The 9,290-nt window shown below is 47.6% G+C and overlaps 1 protein-coding gene across 9 annotated transcripts; it reads right to left on the reverse strand.

Moving 5' to 3' along the window:
* Positions 1-7,578: 7,578 nt before the first annotated feature.
* On the reverse strand, positions 7,579-9,290 carry CSH2 (chorionic somatomammotropin hormone 2). 9 transcript variants are annotated; one of them, XM_063656918.1, is made up of 5 exons: positions 9,166-9,238; positions 8,742-8,902; positions 8,395-8,514; positions 8,138-8,302; positions 7,581-7,884 (listed from the first exon to the last, which is right to left on the reverse strand). In XM_063656918.1, the coding sequence occupies exons 1-5, from the start codon at positions 9,173-9,175 to the stop codon at positions 7,687-7,689; spliced, it is 654 nt and encodes a 217-aa protein (XP_063512988.1). In that variant the 5' UTR covers positions 9,176-9,238; the 3' UTR covers positions 7,581-7,686. The 9 variants fall into 9 exon arrangements, with proteins under 9 accessions (XP_063512996.1, XP_063512988.1, XP_063512991.1 ...); XM_063656921.1 differs by having other exon boundaries at positions 7,584-7,884; positions 8,844-8,902; positions 9,166-9,237; XM_063656923.1 differs by having other exon boundaries at positions 7,584-7,884; positions 8,395-8,441; positions 8,840-8,902; positions 9,166-9,237.

Genomic DNA, 9,290 nt, shown 5'->3' on the forward strand with positions numbered 1-9,290 from the left:
AATTCCCTTCCCTTCTGTGTCATTGCTGAAAGCTCTTATTTATTTATTTATTTTGAGACGGAGTCTTGCTCTGTCGTCCAGGCTGGAGTGCAGTGGTGCGATCTTGGCTCACTGCAAGCTCCGCCTCCTGGGTTCACGCCATTCTCCTGCCTCAGCCTCCCAAGTAGCTGGGACTACAGGCACATGCCACCATGCCCGGCTAATTTTTTGTATGTTTAGCAGAGATGGGGTTTCACTGTGTTCGTCAGGATGGTCTTGATCTCCTGACTTGTTGATTTGCCCATCTTAGCTTCCCAAAGTGGTTGGATTACAGGCGTGAGCCACTGCCTGGCCGCTGAAAGCTCTTATTATGTCAAATGGTTGCATTTTATAACTTTTTTTTTTTTTTTTAGATGGAGTCTCGCTCTGTTGCCCAGGCTGCAGTGCAGTGGCGCGATTTCGGCCTGCTTCAACCTCCACCTCCCAGTTTCAAGCAATTCTCTGCCTCAGCCTCTCGAGTAGCTGGGATTACAGGTGCCCACCACTATGACCAGCTAATTTTTTGTATTTTTAGTAGAGACAGGGTTTCACCATCTTGGCCAGGCTAGTCTTGAAGTCCTGACCTCGCGATCCACCTATCTTGGCCTCCTAAAGTGCTGGTATTTCAGGCCTGAGCTACCGCTCCTGGCTGCATTTTATAACTTTAAGTACAATTTCTCAGGAAAAAATACCGTGTTGATAGCATAAACAACCAGCCCAGGGCAGGGGGTGCATTAGCTCAGGGCAGCAGCCTATTTAACCTGCTTTGAAAACTGAAATTCAGGCCGGGGCGGTGGCTCATGCCTGTAATCCCAGCACTTTGGGAGGCTGAGGCAGGTGAATCACTTGAGCCCCACAGTTTGAGAATAGCCTGGGCAACATGGCAAAACCCCATTTCTACAAAAAATACAAAACTAGGCCAGGTATACTGGCACGTGCCTGTAGTTCCAGCTATTTGTGAGTCTGAGGTAGGAGGATCACTTGAGCACAGGAGGTGGAGGGTTGCAGCGAGTTGAAATCATGCACTGGACTCCAGCCTGGGTGACGGAGCCAGACCCTGTCTCAAAAACAAAACAAAGGAAACAAAGACAAAAACTAAAGGGCAGACTTCCAGATATAGAGAGGTCCATAGCCTTCCAAATTGCAGATACCAGCTAGAAAAAACCATGGCATCAGACAGCAGAGGGAAAATGTTTTTCCATTCTCAGACCTCCCGAGTCTGGTGTTATAGATTAAGTATAAAAATAACCCTTTGGAAGGCTGGGCACGGTGGGTGGCTCACGCCTGTAATCCCAGCACTTTCGGAGGCTGAGGTGGGCGGATCACAAGGTTAGGAGATCGAGACCAGCCTGGCTAACACAGTGAAATCCTGTCTCTACTAAAAATACAAAAAAATTAGCTGGGCATGGTGGTGGACACCTGTAGTCCCAGCTACTCGGGAGGCTGAGTCAGGAGAATGGCGTGAACCCGGGAGGCAGAGCTTGCAGTGAGCCGAGATCGCGCCACTGCACTCCAGCCTGGTGACAGAGCAAGACTCCGTCTCCAAAAAAAAAAAAGAAAAAAAATAATAAGCCTTTCGTTTCACCACATACAAGGCAGTGAGGATACAGTGGTGAACAAAATATTGTCCCTGGCTTCCACAAATTTATTAGGAAAGCTAGACAAACAAGTAGGAGATTACATTTGTGCATGAACTCCTATGACTGGGAAAACAGATTGTTAAGAGAAAGCATAAGTCGGAACAAGGAAGGCTTCCTGGAGGGACACGAAATATCTTGACTTTGCAAAATAGCATCATCCCCGAACATGACCTTTTCAACCTCAATGTTTCCACTAGGTGGAGCTACTGCTCTCTCATCATGTGAGTCTAATATAAATCATCCACCTTCCCTGAATTGAGCATTTGGGGAAGTAAGTTAAGAAGCAGGTTTAAGAGACAGGAGTATAGAGCCGCTCCATGCAGGGATCCACAGCCATTTTGGTGTCAGGATCAGCCGCATCAGGGCTGTAGTTATCCTGTATCTGCAAACCCTGCCTCATGGCCTCAGTGCCTTGAAGCACAGTGAATCCAAAAAGGAAGGGAAAAATGAGCCAGGCATGGTGGTGTGCACCTGTAATCCCAGCTACTGGGGAGGCCGAGGCAGGAGAATCGCTTGAACCTGGGAGGTGGAAGTTGCAGTGAGCCGAGATCGTGCCATTGCACACCAGCCTGGGTAACAGAGCGAGACCCCATCTTGAAGAAAACAAAAACAAAAGCAAACAAACACAAAACAAACAAAACCAAAAAAGAAGGGAAGAAGGGGGCCACTTGGACTTTCTAGTTCCAGCAGGGAGAGCCTGGAGGCTTAGCCGGCTGCTGCCTTTGCTTCTCACTGCCACAGGGTGTCAGTGTTGACAGATGGTCCCACACAGTACCATCAAACCAAGCCAGTCTGCAGATCCGGGTTCCCAGCTGCTATGGATCTCTGAGGGAGGATGATCTGCTTCTTCGGGGCCTGCTCCAGCTGCGGGTGTCCTCTTGCTGGGGTTTCCAGGGTTCCAGTTCTTAGAGCTCAGTAGTTTGGATGAGCCATTCCGCAAAGCTCTTCAGAGTAGGCTGGGCTCTTTCCCTTGCAGACTTGGAACCTCTGTTCGCTTTCCTTCCCAAAGGATCCACAAACCAGGGGTCAGGCAGCGCCTTCTCATTGATTCTTTTTTTTTTTTTTTTTTTTGGAGACGGAGTCTCGCTCTGTCTCCCAGGCTGGCGTGCAATGGCGCGATCTCAGCTCACTGCAACTTCTGCCTCCTGGCTTCAAGCAATTTTCCTGCCTCAGCCTCTGGAGTAGCTGGGATTACAGGTGTGTGCCACCACACCTGGCTAATTTTTGTGTTATTAGTAGAGACAGGATTTCATCATGTTGGCCAGCTGGTCTCAAACTCCTGGCCTCAGGTGATCTGCCCACCTCGGCCTCCCAAAGTGCTGGGATTACAGGCGTGAGTCACCATGCCTGGCTTCACTGATTCTTAAAGCAGGAAGGGTCTCATATCTCTTTTCCCTTAGCTTCTAAGGGTAGCTGTCTCATTGTCTATAGGAGGAGGACCCACCCCTAAATGGTATTGATCATATTCTTTGTGAACATTAAAGCAACCAGCTCACCCTTAAAGTGCAGGTACCTTGATTATCTCCAGAGGAACAGTGGCGTTTAATACTCCAAAATTTTACCCTCTTTATTATCATTTTTGAGAGAGAATCTTGCTCAGCCACCCAGCTGGAGTACAGTGGCATGATGGGCTCAGCGCAACTCTGCCTCCCAGGCTCAAGCGATTCTCATTCCTCAGTAGCTGGGAATACAGGTGTGCACCACCACACCTGGCTAATTTTTGTATTTTTAGTAGAAACGGGGTGCCATCATTTTGGCCAGGCTTCTCTTGAACTCCTGATCTCCTCCCACCTCGGCCTTCCAAAGTGCTGAGATTACTGGCTTGAGCCACTGTGCCTGGCAGTTTGTCCTCTCAAGGATCGTCAAGGTGACATTCTGGTGTCTTTCTCTTTAGACCTGAGAAAGCATAAGTTACATCTTTAGTGGGACTTCTTACCATAGGATTAATAATAGTATTTACCTTAGAAGATTATAGTTAGAAAGAAATGACATAATACTTCTAATAAACTAGCATGGTGCTGGAGACATGTGTACACATTTGTTGGTTTTTATGATTACACTGATAATTCTGGTGGTAATTAAGCCCGTCACTATAATCACAGTAAACTCAAAGCAAGAATCAGAAATCCATAGTAACCTTGAACGCCATCAAAAGTCATATATACCGTACCAGCTTTCTGATTTTTCTAGTCTTTTTCTTGCTCCTTTCCCTACTCTCCCCCCAGTTTGGTCCCCTAAGATTTAGGACTACTAATAGGGTGACCAGTCCTGTTAGCTGAGTGTGTATTGAGCTGAGGGATTCCTGGAAGGAACGTGGGACTTTCAGTGTTGACATTGAGAAAGTCTCCTGGAAACCAGGACTAGTTGGTAACCCTAATCCCAGAGGTGCTCATTGTGTGCCTCAGCACTCCGGGGCCTTCTGAATTAAAGAAGCAGCCAGGCAAAGTGTCAGCTTGTCTCGGCCTAGAAGCCCAGACCCTGTAATTCAGAAGAAAAGGGAAGGGGTCAGTTCTGCTCTCAACTGTGTATAAAGGGACAAAACCTACCATGTGTATTTCAACAGTGCTCATGGAAGAAATTCAGAAGTGGTCATTTTAGGTTAGGGTAAATTCAAAAAAATGACAGAGTCAGTAAAACATTATCCCAGGGATCAAGGATGACTGGAGCTCTGCCTGCTGAACTCTTCGTTGTGTGAGTCTCGCTAATCTTATCTTCAAGAAGAGTTTTCATTAGAAAATACCATCAAGGGCCAGGCCTGGTGGCTCCCACCTGTAATCCTATCACTTTGGGAGGCCAAGGCAGGTAGATCACTTGAGGCCAGGAGTTCCAGACCAGCCTGGCTGACATGGTGAAACCCTGTCTTTACCAAAAATGCCCGGTGTGGTGGTGCATGCTTATAATCCCAGCTACTCGGGAGGCTGAGGCATGAGAATCACTTGAACCCGGGAGGCGGAGGTTGCAGTGAGCCAAGATCGCACCACTGCACTCCAGCCTCTGTCTCAAAAACAAAAACAAAAACAAAAATAAACTATTAACAATTTTTAGTTGTGAGAAGATATAAACATTTCCATCTTAACCATTTTACATGTACAGTTCAGTCACGTCAAGTACATTGACACCGTCATGCAACCATCACCACCATCCATCTCCAGAACCCTTTTCATCTTGCACAGCTGAAACCCTGTGCTCATTAAATAGCTCCCTATTCCATCCCTCCCCACAGCCACTGGCAGCCACCATCCTACTTTTTGTCTCTATGAATTTGACTGCTCTGAGTACCTCATATGACTGGAATCAAGAGAGTATTTGTCTTTTTGTGAGTGGCTCACGATAAACACTTTTTAGATGACTGGTTGGAATTAGGAGCAGGTGGCACCACAACTGGCCCAGGCCTCTCATCTCCTTTTTCTCCTTTTTCCCTGTTCCACCAATACAACAACTGTGGACACATGGGTCTCATCTTTGCGGTCCCTAACACAGTGGTTCTCAACCTTGTTTACATGTTAGAATCACCTGGGAAAGTTTTCAAACTACCCTTGCCTGGACCACATTCCAGGCTAATTATATCAGAATCTCAGGGAGTGAGGGCTTACGTATGCATCGTTTAGAAAACACCCTAGGCATCTCAAATTTGCAGCGGAAATTACCTTCCACACCAAGTTGATAAGCTGAAAGGTAGACTAACAGTGGGTAAATCAAAGAGTTTAAAGTAGATGGTCTTTAAGGTCTTTTTATATTCTAAAATGTGCAAAGTCAGCTAGTATCTTTCTAATTCTCAACGAGCAGTGGTTGAGTGGAATGACCTATACCTGAGGGGAGCTGGGTGGACAGTCTCTGGAGTGTGGCTCCCCCTGCAGTTCAGATATATGTTATGACCACCCCACTTTAGAACCCTCTTAGCCACCCAAGTAGGCGCTGGACATTGTCATTCCCCTGTCACGTGCATTCAACAAATACTTATTAAGATGGCTCACATTTCCTTTTAAAACACGCAAGCCGAGAGATAATTATAATTGTGCTCATTCCATCAACTTCTAAAGACTGAGATTTCTAAATAATTTTAAGGTCAAATGAAGGACGTTGCAGGAATATTGATTCCAGCTTCGTGCAAGAAATCGTTTTCTGCAATGAGAGTGGTTTAATAGAATGAGGAGCCTTGTGAAAGTGATTCCCTTGGTTCTAGTGCTACACACTTGTAATTGGAATACTGACTGTAGTGGATGCCGTAGGATAAGATTCCCAAAGTAGAAGAAACTAGACTCACTTATGAGGCCTTTCTAACTCCAAAAGGCCATAATTTTAAAGCCTGATAGTAGAAGAATGACATAAGATGCAGGAATGGCTTCTGAGCTGAGAAATGCAGCAGCTCTAGAGTTCTAATTAGTTCAACTTGCAACCACTTCCCAAGGACTGAGTTAGTAACTGTAAAATAGCCAAAAATGAACACAAGTGGGTCTCGTTATCAGGAAAATTCATGATAGCACATAAGAATCAGAACTTCTAAAGAAGATTAATTAGGGGGTTGATTATTTGCATTGCAAAATAATTCCTGACTTCATGAAATCATTTTTGGTTACTAGAATTCCTGTGAGCATCTTAGTATCGATTTATAGGTCACCAGTCACTTAGCCAAGGTGCTTGGGAGAGTAAAATCTTAACTAACCACCGCTCTTTAGTGCTTATTTGGAAATAATAAACATCTCAGATGTTTATTATTTCCTAATTGTCATTAGGAAAACAATATAATTTCACTACAGGTATTCAGACACTTCATCAGAAAACACAAAACATCCAAAAATTCAATGCAGAAATAACTACAATTTCTTGAGTACTATAATATGTCAAAAATACCATTGCATTTAATCCTCACATAATCCTTGTAAAGCAACATATTATTATCTCAGCTTGGTCAAGTAATTTATTGAGGAGCACTAAATTACGTACAGCCCAAATCTTTCTGATTCTTTCCCTTACACCGAGTTACCCCAATCAACATCTCTTGAAACAAAATTGCTCACAGACAGTTCGGAGACCATGCGTGTTTGGGTTAATTTTTGCCCTTAAAATATTTTCAATATGTGTTGCCAGTGTTTAAATGTTAGATTTCCCATAAAAGTCTGGATGTCCTGGCTGTCTCAAATGGTCAGAAGGTCTGGAAGCCGTGTCCCTCCAATCCTGATGGTGACAGGCTGGGTGGGTCCTACCTCAGCAGGGGCTTGAATTCTGCAGATTGGGCTGGTTCCCACCCCTCTGTGTTGCATCCCCCGAAGGGAAGTGAGTGTCATCTGGGATTTATCCCCTCCCATCCAGCCCCCATTGCTTATGTTGTTATCTACCTGGCACCTATTGGCACTGCATTTACAACCCCGAATAAAATCTCTCTTCCACTTCCCTTGCCCTAATTCAGATTCCAAATGCTCTGGTTCCGTATATCTCAAACTCATTTTTGCATTGTTCTCATTTCCCAAGAGTAATTGGGCTTAAGGAATATTTATCTTAAACTTCTTCTGAACACAAGTAATTCTATGCCATTGTTTCCTCACCTGTTGGGGAGTTTTTGCCTCTGCACTTAATAGCCCATCTTGTTTTCATTTCTTCCCGCTCCTGGGGGGCTAGGTTTGGTGTTGCTGGTGATGGTGGGGGAGGAAGAAAAGCCTTCAAGTCATGTCATCTCTGGGATGACCAATGAGCTACGACCAGCAAGCTGGGACCACTGACCTGGTGGAATGGCCTTAGTGAGTAATAGACAGCAGTGATGTGTCAGCCTTTTTCTGGCCCGGGAACAGCCAAACCTCTTATGTTTCAGTGGCCTAGTTCCCAATAGACCCTGAAGGCCCTCCAGGTCGTCTTCCCACCTACCCCTTGCTCCATACCACCACCTTCTACCCCATAATATTATAGAAGGACACCTAGTCAGACAAAATGATACAACTTAATTTTATTAGGACAAGGCTGGTGGGCACTGGAGTGGCACCTTCCGGGGCCAGGAGAGGCACTGGGGAGGGGTCACAGGATGCCACACGGGCACCTAGAAGCCACAGCTGCCCTCCACAGAGCGGCACTGCACGATGCGCAGGAATGTCTCGACCTTGTCCATGTCCTTCCTGAAGCAGTGGAGCAGCCCGTAGTTCTTGAGCAGTGCGTCATGGTTGTGCGAGTTTGTGTCAAACTTGCTGTAGGTCTGCTTGAGGATCTGCCCAGTCCGGGGGCTGCCGTCTTCCAGCCTCTGCAAAGTGAAGGAAGAGAAGGAGAGGCGAAGCGCTTGGGCACTGTTCCCTCCCTCTCTCATTCATCCATTTTCCTCCCTCCCCTTCAGGGTGTAGAGAAAGGCCTGGAGGATTCACCAGGGGAAATTAAGAATAAGGTGAGTTCTCTTGGGTCAGCACCTGACTGCTAAAAAGAGGGCAGCAGTGTTTCACTCCCCCAGCCCTCGAAGCCAGTGGGGCTCCAGGATTGGGGACCCCTGGCGCCACCCTCACCCCCATCAGCGTTTGGATTCCTTCCTCTAGGTCCTTTAGGAGGTGATAGTCATTGCTGTCCGAGGTGTCATACACCAGGTTGTTGGTGAAGATACTCCTGAGGAGCCGCACGGGCTCTAGCCACGACTCGATGAGCAGCAGGGAGAGGCGGAGCAGCTCTGAGTTCTACAGGGGAAGGACCAGCAGTGGCTGTGCTGCCCGGGGGCTCTGACCACAGGTCTCCCCCATCCCCACCTGGGGAGACGGCATCCACTCACCGATTTCTGCTGCGTTTCCTCCATGTTGGAGGGTGTCGGAATAGAGTCTGAGAAGCAGAAGGAGGTCTGGGAGCCATGCAGGAATGAATACTTCTGGTCCTTTGAGATATAGGCGTCTTCCTAGGAGAAGGACCCCCCCCCCCCAAGAAGGACCGCTCGTTTCTATGCTGGAGACCAGCTCCCATTGTTACTTTTCTGGGAACCTGGCTCAGCCTATGCTCATCTGCCTGCATTTTTGCTTCAGAAAACAATCCTGAGCTCCTTAGTCTCCTCCCATTACTTCCCCAGTGGGGGAAAGTCACCCCTTCCTGCCCCCTCTGAGCTGCACCCATTCCCCAAGAGCTTACAAACTCCTGGTAGGTGTCAATGGCCAGCTGGTGGGCGCGATGGGCTTGGAGCATAGCATGGTCAAAAAGCCTGGATAAGGGAACGGTTTGGACGGCACCAGCCTCTTGAAGCCAGGGCAGACAGAGCAGGGCAAAAGCCAGGAGCAGGGACGTCTGGGAGCCTGGGGAGAAACCGGAGGGCAAGGGAGGGAGCCGGGGAGCAGGAGGCCAGCACTCTCCCTGCTGCAGGAGCTGTTTTTTTTTTCCTCTCTCCATCCCTCCGGGGACCAGGAACATGCAGAGCCTGGCCAAATATCTGGGCTCAGATGGCAATACTCACATTCAGAAGCCCCAAACCTGAGGGTTAGTGCCCCTGTCCCATCTACAGGGCGCCGCCTCTCCCTTTGGGACACATTGTGCCCAAAGGGATTTTAGGGGCGCTTACCTGCAGCCATTGCAGCTGGGTGAGCTGTCCACAGGACCCTGAGTGGTTTGGGGAGTTGGGCCTTGGGATCCTAGAGCTGGTCTCTTGTGGGCTCTTTTTATACCCTGGCCCCTTCTCTCTCGCTG

This window comes from Pongo pygmaeus, chromosome 19 (genome assembly GCF_028885625.2).
Source record: "Pongo pygmaeus isolate AG05252 chromosome 19, NHGRI_mPonPyg2-v2.0_pri, whole genome shotgun sequence".
Classification (NCBI taxonomy): Eukaryota; Metazoa; Chordata; class Mammalia; order Primates; family Hominidae; genus Pongo; species Pongo pygmaeus.

Coding starts and splice junctions, on each gene's coding strand:
- CSH2 (XM_063656917.1), bottom strand. Junction 8,303..8,394: donor AGGAAACGCAGCAGAAATCG/GTGAGTGGATGC, acceptor CTTCCCCTGTAG/AACTCAGAGCTGCTCCGCCT. Junction 7,885..8,137: donor GAATCCAAACGCTGATGGGG/GTGAGGGTGGCG, acceptor TTCACTTTGCAG/AGGCTGGAAGACGGCAGCCC.